This window comes from Natator depressus, chromosome 4 (genome assembly GCF_965152275.1).
Source record: "Natator depressus isolate rNatDep1 chromosome 4, rNatDep2.hap1, whole genome shotgun sequence".
Taxonomy (NCBI): Eukaryota; Metazoa; Chordata; order Testudines; family Cheloniidae; genus Natator; species Natator depressus.
This window is the reverse complement of record NC_134237.1, coordinates 116,944,937-116,958,632: the sequence shown is the minus strand read 5'-3', so window position 1 is coordinate 116,958,632 and position 13,696 is coordinate 116,944,937. Positions and strand designations below refer to the sequence as shown.

At 41.9% G+C, this 13,696-nt stretch overlaps 2 protein-coding genes across 3 annotated transcripts in view; both read right to left on the bottom strand.

Annotated features, from left to right (window-relative positions):
- Window positions 1-345, bottom strand: part of TBC1D14 (TBC1 domain family member 14) — a 107,798-nt gene extending 107,453 nt beyond the window's left edge. Inside the window, exon 1 of the mRNA XM_074951730.1 lies at window positions 40-345. Coding sequence (XP_074807831.1) covers window positions 40-82 — 43 coding nt within the window. The 5' untranslated portion in view covers window positions 83-345. The remainder of the gene's footprint in view (window positions 1-39) is intronic.
- An 11,392-nt stretch (window positions 346-11,737) lies between these two features.
- Window positions 11,738-13,696, bottom strand: part of KIAA0232 (KIAA0232 ortholog) — a 106,274-nt gene continuing 104,315 nt past the window's right edge. For both annotated transcript variants that reach the window (XM_074951727.1, XM_074951729.1), the window contains exons 8-9: window positions 13,592-13,689; window positions 11,738-12,624 (exon numbers count right to left, since the gene is read on the bottom strand). In XM_074951727.1, coding sequence (XP_074807828.1) covers window positions 12,445-12,624; window positions 13,592-13,689 — 278 coding nt within the window. In that variant the 3' untranslated portion in view covers window positions 11,738-12,444. The remainder of the gene's footprint in view (window positions 12,625-13,591; window positions 13,690-13,696) is intronic.

The window sequence follows — 13,696 nt, the reverse complement described above, 5'->3', positions numbered from 1 at the left end:
CGCCCCCCGAGGAGAAAAACTTCCCCGGCTGGACGTTACCTGGGTAGCTCTGCCGTCCATTGGTCTCCTCAGGCCGGGCCATGCCCAGCCCTCCCCGAGGCGGCGGCGGAGCTAAGGGGCAGCCGGGGGCTGGTCCATTCTCCGCCTGGTCCGGGAGGCTCGGCTGCTCAGCGGGGGTGCGGCGTCTCAGCCCCTGCCGGCAGGGAGCCACCCCCAGCGGGGAGCAGGCCCCCCATCCCCAGGACACACACAGCCCGCCAGGCTGCAGGCAGAGGGGCGGCGGCGGCGGCGCTCGAGCTGCTCGGCCGCTGCCGCCGGGCTCTTCCCGGAACAGTCACGTTCTACCCAGCCCCGCCCCTCCTGCAGCTGTTCCACCTTCGCGCCGCTCCCCCTCCGCCGCGGGAGCAGTCCTGGTCTGCTGTTCCCCACACTTGTCTCTTCCCCCACCGCTGACGCTAGTCCTCTCTGTTGCTGCTGTTCCCCTTCCAGCCGCTCACTGGCCCCGCCCGCTACCGAGAGAAGCCAATCGGCGGCGAGAGAGCGACCGATGGGAGAAGCGTTTAAGCACGCGAGATAGGGCTTGCAGAGGGAGGGGGCGGAGCTAGCCGGACCCGGCTTGGCTTCCCCGCGGCCAGGCGCTGTACCTGTTCCGAGTAGCTCCGCCCACCGCCATTTTGAATTCTCTGGGGTTGGAGGGCCGCGATGAAGGGGAGACTAATGGAGCGGCCGAGAGCATGGAGCAGCGTGGGACCCCTTTGTGGCTGCCCCGCTGCAAGGGAGGAGGGGGCCTGCGGTGAAGCAGGGAGACCCCGGGCGACTCTGAGGCGAGGAAAGCGACCGTCTCTGCGGGTCTTTGTCACCCGGTGGCGATTCATCAGGGAACCCGGACAGCTGAGAGAAAACGCCAAGTTCAGACAGGCAGAGAGCGCCCTACCTGGCAGCCCGTGGGAGCCCCAGAACGGGCCTGTGACACAGACCCAAAGCGGGGGGGCACAAAAAGCCCACCCACTTTGGAAACCTAACATGGAGGGAGAGGCTTTATTTTGGTGTAAAATAAGCTCAAGTTTCGGGGCGTGGCTTATAAAGTCTTCTCACAAAAAGTTGGAGATAGAAGCATCTTCCATCACCACCCCCAGTGGGTTATTGAGGGAGCTGCGGCCCTGCTGTTGCATAGATACTTATTACAGCGACAGGAGGGGTTTTCAGTTGCTGTAGTAAATCCACCCCTTCAAGAGGCGGTAGCTAGGTCTATGGAAGAACTCGCCTGTTGCCCTAGCTGGCTCTATAGCGAGGGTTAGGTCAACCTAAATACACTGCACAGGGCATGACATTTTTCACAGCCCTGAGCGGTGTAGCTTGCTTGACCTGTTTTAGGTGTAGATGGGAAAGCTAAGGGGGAGAGTTTACGTTACTTGATAACAGAAGTGTTAAGGACCAGATTTGCAAAGGAGCTCAGCCCACTGGCTCCATAGCGCCTTTGAAAATCTTACCTGGCTGGTATTTGGATCCCTAAATGGGAGCTAAGCTCTTTTGGAAATCTGGTCCCATCTGTAATGCCAGAAGTGGAACCTCTGGAATGATAAGAACTGTTGGTTCTTGCAATATGTACTTTCCTTCTCTTCCTGTCACCTCTCTCTGTTTTATCCCCTCTTTGTCCATCTCTGCCCTCTCTCCTCTTTTGGTTTCCATCTCTTCACCCCTATACATTTTGAGCATCATGTGCAAGATGCTATCCACCTGTTTCCACACTGATAGCAATATCAGTATAGCTCTTAGCATACTGCAGGATCAGACCACTAACACTTCCTTCCTTTCTCTAGGCTGTCATCAATGTAATTACAATACACACTTGCTTTAGGCTATGGCTACACTATGAGGTTTTTAGCGAAACAGCTGTCCTCCATGCCACTAAAAGGCACGCAGTGTAGCTGCTGTTTGTCAGCAGGAGAGTGCTCCTGCTGTCAAAACGCTGTTCACACCATCACTTTTCGTTGGTAAAACTTGTTGTTGTTCTGGTGTGTGTGTGTTTTTTTTAACACCCCTGAATGACACAAGTTTTGCCGATGAAGTGCCAATATAGACAAATCCTACTGCCACCCCGCCCCCCCCGAGCACCACCCGAGGAGAAAAACTTTTAAGACTGGACTTTACCTTTCTACTATAAATTGGAAGTCAATTTCGACAAGCCACTATTTTTTTTTTTTTAGTTAAATGAATGTTATTTCACTGATGATTCAACTCATAGGGTCATGAAAAGTTTGAGCACTATCATTAACTGACCAGTACCTTCTGTTGTGATTTTTCATGATTGTCATTTAAAGTAGCTTCAGCCCTTATGTACAGCAGGAGAGCAAGAAGTATGTTGCATTCCTATGTAACAAATGAATAGTCTCTGTTATTTTCAGTCATGCTGAGACAGGATAATTCACTGCTGAAGACAAATGTCAGAGCTGAGATCAGCCGTCGTGCTTTCTCTCTGTGTGTAGAATTAGTGTGTGTGTGAGAAAATGGCTAATGAACAAGATAACAGAGTAAAAAAGGAACCATGAGTGGACTTGATTTGTACCATTGAGTTCTAGCACTGGGCAATAAGATGATTCGATCAGAAAATATGCATATCACACAAGTGAGTGCTGTGGTCTGCAACACATAGGCAAAATTCTGGGTCTCTCTGTTTGACCTCAATTAATGCTGCTTTTTGCAGTTAGTTTTTGCCTGTGTTCTGGCCAGCTGTGGTCATCAATACATCTCCCACACAGCCACCACCTGCATGGATTATTCCTTACAGAAATATCCTTCTGTGAATCAGTGTCTGAGAAGTGTCAACAGCACAGGTCTGGGTGAACCAGAGTCAGGTGAGAGAAGTGCCCCTTATTGTCGTCCCCCCCTCCCACGCCCAATCTGTCTGCCTCTTTCCTACACATGTAGCAGGACAGCCAAAATGTAACTTTTTCATGCAGCAGGATGGGCTAAGTAAAATGAGGCACGTAGCACCATTATTGTTAACACCTAGATTATCATTGGCAGAGGCGAGGGGGAGCACCTTAGCAGGTGCTGGTGGACCCTAATTTTGTTTTTCTTTTAACCATGTAGGGTGGCAAGGTGAATGAGGGACAGGAAAAAGGGGGAAGACTCTTAGATGGAGTAAGATATTGTAGCACTTTCAAATATCCTCTGGACAGACGATAGTCTTATGATAACACACGCACCCAGCAGTTCCACAGTGAAATCCATGTAATCAAAATCACCCAGTGTTCAGCATACGTAACAAGCCACTAAAGCAATGCTTTTTCCAGCTGTAGTATGTTCTAGTTTGTTAGAAAGTGCTCAGAACTTGAAAAACAAGCTCTATTGAATTGTAACAAACTAACTTTGAATTATTTTTAAAAGAAGCAAGAAATTCCAGTGGTTAGAGAAGACGGTGGCAGTGCTAGGAACAGAAACTATCCTGAGTCCCAGTTTTGCTTTGAGTTGAGGCAAATCATGTCATCTCCCAGTGCTACAGTTTCCTCTTGGGGATACTACTGGGACAGTGGCAGACCAGTTGCCAGCTCATGCCAATGCCCCTAGGCCTCACTGAACACTGACAAATGCATAGCTGGAACCAGTCTAGCTAACCTGTGTGCTAGCACTGTTAAAATAGTTGTTATGTTGATAAGAATGTGTTTAGGCTTTATGAAATGCTTGTAGGATGCTACATGTATTAATCTTACTATCTGTATTGTATGTTATAAGGCAGTGGCTCTCAGAGGTCTTCCAGGGAGTACAATAGGCTACATAAAAAGCACTAGTGAAGTCAGTAAAAACTAAAATTTCATACAATGACTTTATACTGTTCTGTATACACTGATATGTAAGTACAGTATTTATATTCCAGTTGATTTATTTTATAATTATATAGTAAAAATGAAAGGGAGCAATTTTTCAGTAATAGTGTGCTGTGAGACTTATGTATTTTTGTCTGATTTTGAGTACTGTACTAAATAAGTAATTTTTAAATGAGATGAAACTTGGGGTACACAAGACAAACCAGACTCCTGAAAGGGGTACAGTAGTCTGGAAAGGTTGAGAACCACTGTTATAAGTTTCAGTGTAGCAGCTGTGTTTAGTCTGTATTCGCAAAAAGAACAGGAGTACTTGTGGCACCTTAGAGACTAACATTTATTTGAGCATAAGCTTTCGTGGGCTACAGACCACTTCATCAGATGCATAGAATGGAACATATAGTAAGAAGATATATATACATACAGAGAACATGAAAAAGTGGAGTAAGAGGCTAATTAATTAAGATGAGCTATTATCAGCAGGAGAAAAAAAACTTTTGTGATAATCAAAGATGACCCATTTAGAAAGTTGACAAGAAGGTGTTAGTATACTTAACTTAAGGAAATAGATTCAATATGTGTAATGACCCAGCCACTCCCAGTTTCTATTCAAAACCAAGTTAATGGTACCTAGTTTGCATATTAATTCAAGCTCAGCAGTTTCTCATTGGAGTCTGTTTTTGAAGCTTTTCTATTGCAAAATTGCCACCTTTAAGTCTGTTACTGAGTGGCCAGAGAGGTTGAACTGTTCTCCTACTGGTTTTTGAACGTTATGATTCTTGATGTCAGATTTGTGTCATAGAATCATAGAATATCAGGGTTGGAAGGGACCTCAGGAGGTCATCTAGTCCAACCCCCTGCTCAAAGCAGGACCAATCCCCAATCAAATCATCCCAGCCAAGGCTTTGTCAAGCCTGACCTTAAAAACTTCCAAGGAAGGAGATTCTACCACCTCCCTAGGTAACGCATTCCAGTGTTTCACCACCCTCCTAGTGAAAAAGTTTTTCCTAATATCCAACCTAAACCTCCCCCACTGCAACTTGAGACCATTACTCCTTGTCCTGTCCTCTTCTATCACTGAGAATAGCCTAGAACCATCCTCTCTGGAACCACCTCTCAGGTAGTTGAAAGCAGCTATCAAATCCCCCCTCATTCTTCTCTTCTGCAGACTAAACAATCCCAGTTCCCTCAGCCTCTCCTCATAAGTCATGTGTTCCAGACCCCTAATCATTTTTGTTGCCCTTCGCTGGACTCTCTCCAATTTATCCACATCCTTCTTGTAGTGTGGGGCCCAAAACTGGACACAGTACTCCAGATGAGGCCTCACCAATGTCGAATAGAGGGGAACGATCACATCCCTCGATCTGCTCGCTATGCCCCTACTTATACATCCCAAAATGCCATTGGCCTTCTTGGCAACAAGGGCACACTGCTGACTCATATCCAGCTTCTCGTCCACTGTAACCCCTAGGTCCTTTTCCACAGAACTGCTGCCTAGCCATTCGGTCCCTAGTCTGTAGCTGTGCATTGGGTTCTTCTGTCCTAAGTGCAGGACCCTGCACTTATCCTTATTGAACCTCATCAGGTTTCTTTTGGCCCAATCCTCCAATTTGTCTAGGTCCCTCTGTATCCTATCTCTGATCTACCACTCCTCCCAGTTTAGTATCATCTGCAAATTTGCTGAGAGTGCAATCCACACCATCCTCCAGATCATTTATGAAGATATTGAACAAAACCGGCCCCAGGACTGACCCCTGGGGCACTCCACTTGACACCGGCTGCCAACTAGACATGGAGCCATCGATCACTACCCATTGAGCCCGACAATCTAGCCAACTTTCTACCCACCTTATAGTACATTCATCGAGCCCATACTTCTTTAACTTGCTGACAAGAATACTGTGGGAGACCGTGTCAAAAGCTTTGCTAAAGTCAAGAAACAATACATCCACTGCTTTCCCTTCATCCACAGAATCAGTAATCTCATCATAGAAGGCGATTAGATTAGTCAGGCATGACCTTCCCTTGGTCATTTATTCTTTTGCATAGAGACTGTCTGGTTTGGCCAACGTACATGGCAGAGGGGCATTGCTGGCACACGATGGCATATATCACATTGGTAGATGTGCAGGTGAACAAGCCCCTGATGGTGTGGCTAATGTGATTAGGTCCTATGATGGTGTCACTTGAATAAATATGTGGACAGAGTTGGCATCAGGCTTTGCTGCAAGGATAGGTTCCTGGGTTAGCATTTTTGTTGTGTGGTTGCTGGAGAGCATTTGCTTCAGGTTGGGGGGCTGTCTGTAAGCGAGGACTGGTCTGTCTCCCAAGATCTGTGAGAATGAGGGATCATTTTTCAGGATAGACTGTAGATCTTTGATGAGGTAATGGGTTAAGTGTTTGCTCTGTAACTATAAAAGTGTTTGCTAAAACTGTAAAACCCAGTCAGGAGAGAAGCATTACCAAGTGTGAAATACTAATTTATCACAAGAGGTGTCATCTCCTGCCCAGCAAAACAAAGCCAATAGACAGCAGACAAGCCCTTTTGGAACATCAGTATACAAAAGACTTTGTTGATTGCTCCCCCATGCCTTTGGAGACCTGCACAAAAGTTCTCCCATCAGCTTGAGCTCTGGGGGAGGGACATAAAAATCCATGTAAAGAAAAATTATCACTATCAAAGTGCTTGGAATTTGGAGAGGGCAATGTTTCTAAGCAGAAGAAAGGAATCCACAAGCTGCTTAGCTTAGGTTAGCCCTAAAGGACATAGTGTTTGCACATTACAGCATCTTCTATTATCTTTTGAAACCTAAGTAACTCATTTGTGTATGGTTACCTCCTTTAACCATGTAAACAACATTTCTTTTTCTTAGTTAATTATAGGATTGGCTACAAGCATTGTCTTTGGTGAGAGATCTAAGGTACAATTGCCCTAAGTGACTGGGGGGGACTGGGCGTAACCTGAATATTGTTAGGTTTCAGAGTAGCAACCGTGTTAGTCTGTATTCGCAAAAAGAAAAGAAGTACTTGTGGCACCTTAGAGACTAACAAATTTGAGCATAAGCTTTTGTGAGCTACAGCTCACTTCATTGGATGCATGTAGCTCACGAAAGCTTATGCTCAAATAAATTTGTTAGTCTCTAAGGTGCCACAAGTACTCCTTTTCTTTTTTCTGAATATTGTTGTGATTTTTGGTGTAAGGGACCATCTATCCTAAAGGCAAGCTTGCTTAGGTGGCAAGATAGACCAGAGTACCCAAGGAGACTGTCTGTGACTCCATGTTAAGGCTGTTATAATGCTTGAGGAGTTCACACTTGATACTCGATTGGTGAAATCTAAGTATAGAAAGCGCAACCAGTTTGGGGGTTTGTGCCCTGAGGATAGCACTCATGGTTGTGAGCCACTCTGGAAAGCTTGAAAACTACTACTTATTTCATAGGTGGAATAGGCTCTCTATCACTACTGTGGGTCTCTTTGCCCACCCTTCCCCCTGGGTCTCTGAGGTTCCTTTTGCAGTCTTTTTCCTCCATCACAGAAGGGTTGAAGGGAGAATGAACTGTGTTCAGTCTCCAATGCACACAGCACCCTCTGCAGAGAAGAGCAAGAAGCGATGCAACATCAGTTACTTCTACTTCTACAACTTGTGCTAAATTGGGATGAGCTTTGCCAGTGACCTCAAGGATGAGAGGAAACAAAGTAGGCTGTGGGGAGGACAGCCATGAGAATGAGCTGCTCCCTAGTTGGCTTTCCAGCAAATGAAAGAGCTGAGCACTCCTAGCTCTTTGTTTACCCAGCAAGTGGGTTGTCCAACTGGCAAGTGCCTTAGACCTACCCTCCGGTGGGGCAGCTCAATAGGCAGAGATAATATCCTTACTCTCTTTGTAAAGCAGTTTGAGATTTTCAGTGAAAGATGTCATATACATACAAATTATTAATTATACTAACGGAGTACACAAATGTCTTCCAGGGGTTACATCAACTCATTTAGATATTTGCCTAGTTTAATCACAGGCTACATTAAAAAGCACTAGCAAAGTCTGTACAAACTAAAATTTCATACGATTTGTTTATATTGCTCTATATACTGTACACTGAAATGGAAGTACAATATTTATATTCCAATTGATTTATTTTATTACATGGTAAAAATGAGAAAACGCAGTTTTTTCAATAATAGCGTCTTGTGACACTTCTGTATTTTGTCTGATTTTGTAAGCAAGTAGTTTTTAAGTGAGGTGAAACTTGGAGTAAGCAAGACAAATCAGATTCCTGAAGGGTACAGTAGTCTGGAAAGGTTGAGACAAAAGTAAACAAGCTAAAGACATCCAAAAGCTGGAGGGAAGGGAGCCCTTAATGGTCAAATTCATTCACTGGAGTTTGATTTTAAGGATCATAACTTGTAGACTGGGGCTGATTTGGTCCCATGGATCAAAAGGTACTTTCCAAAACCCCTTTCCTATTGGCAAAGGCATTTGGTATAAAAATTATACTGAGAATAATTTTTCTGACATTTCCAAAGGGAGGAAAGAATTTCACGCACTTTTTAAGAGCAACTAACAGTTAAGCATCAGCACTGTTGTTTACTGAAGAAAGTCTTATTTGCCGCTAAAGACTATTACAGCTGATGGGAGTGCACATTACAGTCAACTATAACCAGATGGACCTGACTTGGCACTAAAATGACTAATAGAACTTGCTGTCCTTGCAAAATAGAGGTGTTGCTTGTATCACATACTGGAAGGGGAAGCTGACTGTTCGAGAAATCTGTAGTAATCATTCAAATATAATGATTAAAAGGCCTGGTTGACCAATTTAATCCGTTTAACAAAAGTCCTCTATAATCACAAAGAAAAACTATTTCTAGAACAATTAATGTCTGAAATTATTAGGATTAGCGTTTCAATTTGGAAATTATTGCAACCTTTGAAATTAGAGGTAAATGTTGCTAGATGTGTGCAATGATTTAGCTATGTGCTGGGCACTGACTTTAGTGGACCTTCAGACAGATAAATCTGTGGGAATTGTTTGGAACTCTTTCTCTGAAGTATATGTACTTCCAGTACACAACTTATTGATTTTGTGGCCACAGAAGATTATGCAATGACCATCCTTCCAAGAAGTGAAACTTAAGAGCTGAGTTAAAATTGTTTTCATCTCTATGTATTTAGGTAATTGAGAAAAATGACCAAGACACTGGCACTCCGCAAAACAGGTACCATCCATTAAATATTTTTCTCCAAGAAATTTTGTACGGATGTGTCTCACATACCTAAGTGTGTATTTTTGTACTATTTCCACATTGTCTAGTCCAGGAAAGTCAGACTCATTCTGTGTGGAGGGCCAAGTTACACTTTTCATTATGCTCTGTGTGTTAGAGCTACAAACTTAGGGCATATAATACCCATGATCTATAGATTTCCTATTGAGATCAGTGAAAATGAAGCCATTTAGTTTAGGTGTTAACTGTGGATATAGGAAATTTAGTTAACAATTTAAAAAAAATCCTAGCTCTGTAGTTCAAGCTGACACACAAGAGAAATTTCTACTTCACTTTCAGGCACTTGGTTGAGATTAATGGTTTTTAAAAAGCGAGAATCATATTCACCATAGTTCTACAAATCAAATATATTCTGAGTCTGAATGGCTGAGCTGAGGTTGGGGGAAGAAACAAAAACTTGTCTTTCATCCGCCAGTGCTATGTAAAAAATTATCTCAATCTCACTGATCAGGGAGGTTAGATTAGTGTTTCCCAGTTGATTATTCTTATTCTCTTTGTAGTGATCCAGTATCTTCTCTCAACAACAGGTTTCTGACTGTTTTAAACCTAAGGGTATGACATTTTCTACAATAGTAATTAGGCAGGAATTCTGATGTGTGTTCATCTCTTCTGAAATTTCTTTTTTTTCTGAGACAAGTTCAAGGGTCCAAAGATTTTAATGACACATGCGGTGCATATTTGTCTCAATTAGACTAAAACACAGGGACAGAGCAGAAAGACATAGTGATGGAAAGAAGACTTGTGTTAGATATCTGCACTCTGTGTCCTCTACCTCAAAATATTTAATTACTAAGTGTTGTATGTTCAAATTTGAATGAGAATTATATATCTTAACTAAAGCAAAAAGAATACACACAGGCCATCCAATTGTCCTTTTATATTTTTATTTGGTGTTAAGTAACCCCACAAGAAAACAAAATCAGTTACTCTGGTGTACATGAAATCAGAACAAATACAACCACTTGAAGCAAAACAGTAGAAACAAATTTCAGCCCAGGAATGGAAAACTGATATTTCAGTGCTATGGATATGCAATGCGCTTCATACCACAGTGCAGTTCAGCGTTTGCCAACCTTTAATGCTTTTTTGTGTCTCTATCCATACAGAAAAACTAAAAACCACACCTCAACTCTCTCACTGAAAGCTTTAGAGCTTTAGCCATTAAACTATGAAAACAAGTACAGACAATTTGTTATTGCCCAAGCTCAATTATATACCATTTTATTTTTCCCCAAAGGTGCTGGAATATTACACCACAATGTAATTAAAGTCAACACCTTTGTTGTTTTTGAGCCCTTTCTTACTAAAAAAGCAGCTCTATCGAATATAAACTGAGCTAAAGATTGTGTTTGAAATATGTTCATTTGGTCATTTTTTATTCTAGAATGAAGCTCTATTCCATTCTTGCTTGTAGTGATTTGAGGAATTTACATGTTAAGTTCATTTTACTTTCACGTTTACAGATAAATAGTTTTCAGTGCAGGTGCTACACAACCTCTTAAGGAAGCTCCAGAAGAAAGTAAAATACATAAAAACCTATCCAAAATCTGCAAATAAATAAAAATTTAAAAAAGTTTAAAGTGTCAAAAGATTTGTTGTATGAATATAAACCCTAAGATAATGTAGTTTAATAGCAGGATCAGAAAAATTTTCCTGGTAAGAACAAACAAAGCCAATTAAGTAAGGGTTTCAGCAAAAAGGATACATGCAGCCTTGCACGGTTTTATAACCACAGATCTTAATTCTTGTACTATCAATTAAGAAAAGGCAACAAAACCCAGTTATTCAATTCACTTCCCTGCCACAGAACATATTTCAAAGCCCGTTCAGATCATATTTCAAACAGCTATAATTCTTAGGAGTTTTTATTGCCTGTCAAAATTAACGGTTAAGCTTTTTCAAGTCAGTACTAGACTCTCTGCACTTCCTGATGTTATAGACATGCTGCTATTGTATAGATTAGTTTTTTAAAAACTTAGTTGGTAAAAACTTAGGATGTTTAGTTTTGCAAATATTGCTCCTCCTGGCTTATAAATTTTGCATAATGTATTAAAAAGCACAAGGAGCTGATAGTCTTGTACAGATGCAACTTGATGATGTATTCACTTTCTAGGTTAACAAAATAAAATTTAAAAGCAAGTCACATAAAGCAACAATCACTACTGCAATCACACATGTATGTTGTAAGTCATCACTTCCCTCCCTCCCCACCCTCCCACCCACCACACACATAACTTGCCCCTAACATTCTCTCAGGAACACAAAATGAACTACAAGATTTACTAAATTACAGCCACAACAGCAGCTAACTGCAGCAGCCACAGGATTTCTTTCAAGTGAAGCACTGACCTTTTGCATATAAAACACTGAACATTCTGAGCATTTTAGATAGTTTTAGTCATCAGGCTCAAATTCAATATAGGATGCATTTGCAGGTTACATGAATGCAATAATTTGCAACAAGACAAAATCCTTATTACTTGTTACAAAGTTTACAACAATCACCACATAACCCCAGTGGTTTGGGGGGGGGCGGGGTTGGTGGGATTTTTTTTTTTTTAAATACTTCTACCTTATAATGGCAGGTCACTAAAAAAGGACAAAAAAAAAAAAAAAAAGAAAGAAAAAAAAACCCCACATTGCCTCCATACCTACAAAAATCCTTGGCTTTTCCAGTTAGCAAGAAGACTACAAACCATAGCATCTTCAGTGTTGGTTTGCAGGATGGGGGGAGGGAGGGGAAAATCATAGGATAGAAAACACAGTTTCTGTAAGTCTCTAAAGCACAACCCTGTTGTTCCTACTTCAAAGTTATGAGAGTTACTGAATGAAGACTGGACAAGTCATTCATGCTTTTCTCCTGCATTCAGAAAGGCACTGATAGATTACAGTGTTTAGTATTTATCTCCCTGTTCTCAAAGAACAAATCCTAAATGTGCCGAAAGCTAAAGTCTCTGAATAGCAGAAGTAGTTGTAGACACTGCAATGCTAGTAAGATAGTAATAGTGGTAGGGCTACAGTTACGAATGACAATAACTGCAGTTAAGATGCAAAAAAGCAGTGGTACCACTAAGACAAGCACATGCACATCCATTCTTGATTTGACAACACAATCTAATCTAGTTCAAATAGCCAAGAATTTAACAGTTTGGAGAAAGTAAAATATTCAACAGGACAGTTATGTCCCTAACTATAAAATAAGCAAGAAGAGAAAGATAAATACATATCTGAATCCGTTAACTGAAGAGGAAACTCAAGTTGTTGTTTTAGAGCTACAGACCCTCAGGAAGGACAGTTTTCCATCTCATGTTACTTTTAAATCATTTGTTGTATTCTGCAGTTTTACAGGTGAGTTCGAGAAAAAAGCTCCTCCTCACAAGGATCAGCCCATTCACTTCCACCTTCTGAAGCTGTCTCTTCAGAGCTGGAGCTATCACTGGAGTATATTTTCTTCCTGAAGCCATTTGGTTTTGCTCCAGAATTTCTATCATCTGCACACCTTGCTTCATGAACAGAAGAAACCTAAGGATTTAAATTGACACTTTATTTGGTACAGTGGAAAACAAAACATATTTGTCTATTTATAAGCTGGCAGATTTTATAATTTATTTTTTATGTTAGGGGAAAGATGCCACAGTTATTCAGAGTTACAGTTCCCACTTCCCCTTTCTAACTTAGGTGTGAATAGCGAGGGTTGGGCTGTGATGACAAATCCAGGTTGAGGGCAGCATTTTTTTCACCCACCCTTCCATTCGAAGTCTTCCATTTCTGACTCTCTTGCCAATTTCTGAACCACATTTTTAATTCTGAGTACATTATTATCACTGCTAACTGGAGAGTGACTCTCCAAGTCATTCCCAAATCTTAAGGTCTCACATCATGCTAGTTTGTCTGCATCAAGCCGCACTTCTGGAAACGCATCGTATTTGCAGTTGCATCAATGATCTTACAGGAGTATGTCGAGTGCAAAATCTAGATGCTAGCAGCACTACATAATATACCCTACTGGGCAATTCACTAAGTAGAGGAGTATCATCTTTGGCAAGAGTGAAATGTAGCAATAACTGGGACAAAAGGCATTTTCTCCTACTGCAAAAGTACCATTCACCAAATAAGTAGTTTGTCACTTTCAAGAAGGACACAAAGTTCAACATGCATATTGTTAACTCCCCATAACAGCTGGCTCTATGTGGTTCACAGGAGCACACTGTCCCACCCCAGTTACTGGAAGTAAGCTCTGTGAAGAAAAAATACAGCACTCTTCCAGCAAATCTGACCAATCAATTCACAATCATCCCAGAGGGCTTACATTCCACCCTCTTGGCCATAAGACAGGTAAGTACAGCGAGGAGTTTGCAAAGAATGCCAGGGCAAGAAAGTGGCTTCAAAATGAAAATGTGGAAAAAATCAGAATTTGTAGTCTGGAATATAACTGGGGCCAGACACAAATATTGTGATGACAGAGGATAAAAATAAATCAATCACTCACCATATTAAAATCTAAAAGATGTTCTTCATTGTTGGGAACTTCCTTTACATCTGGGTATTCTCCTACACCATTCTCTCCCTTGGCATTTGTGTAACATTCTTGAGG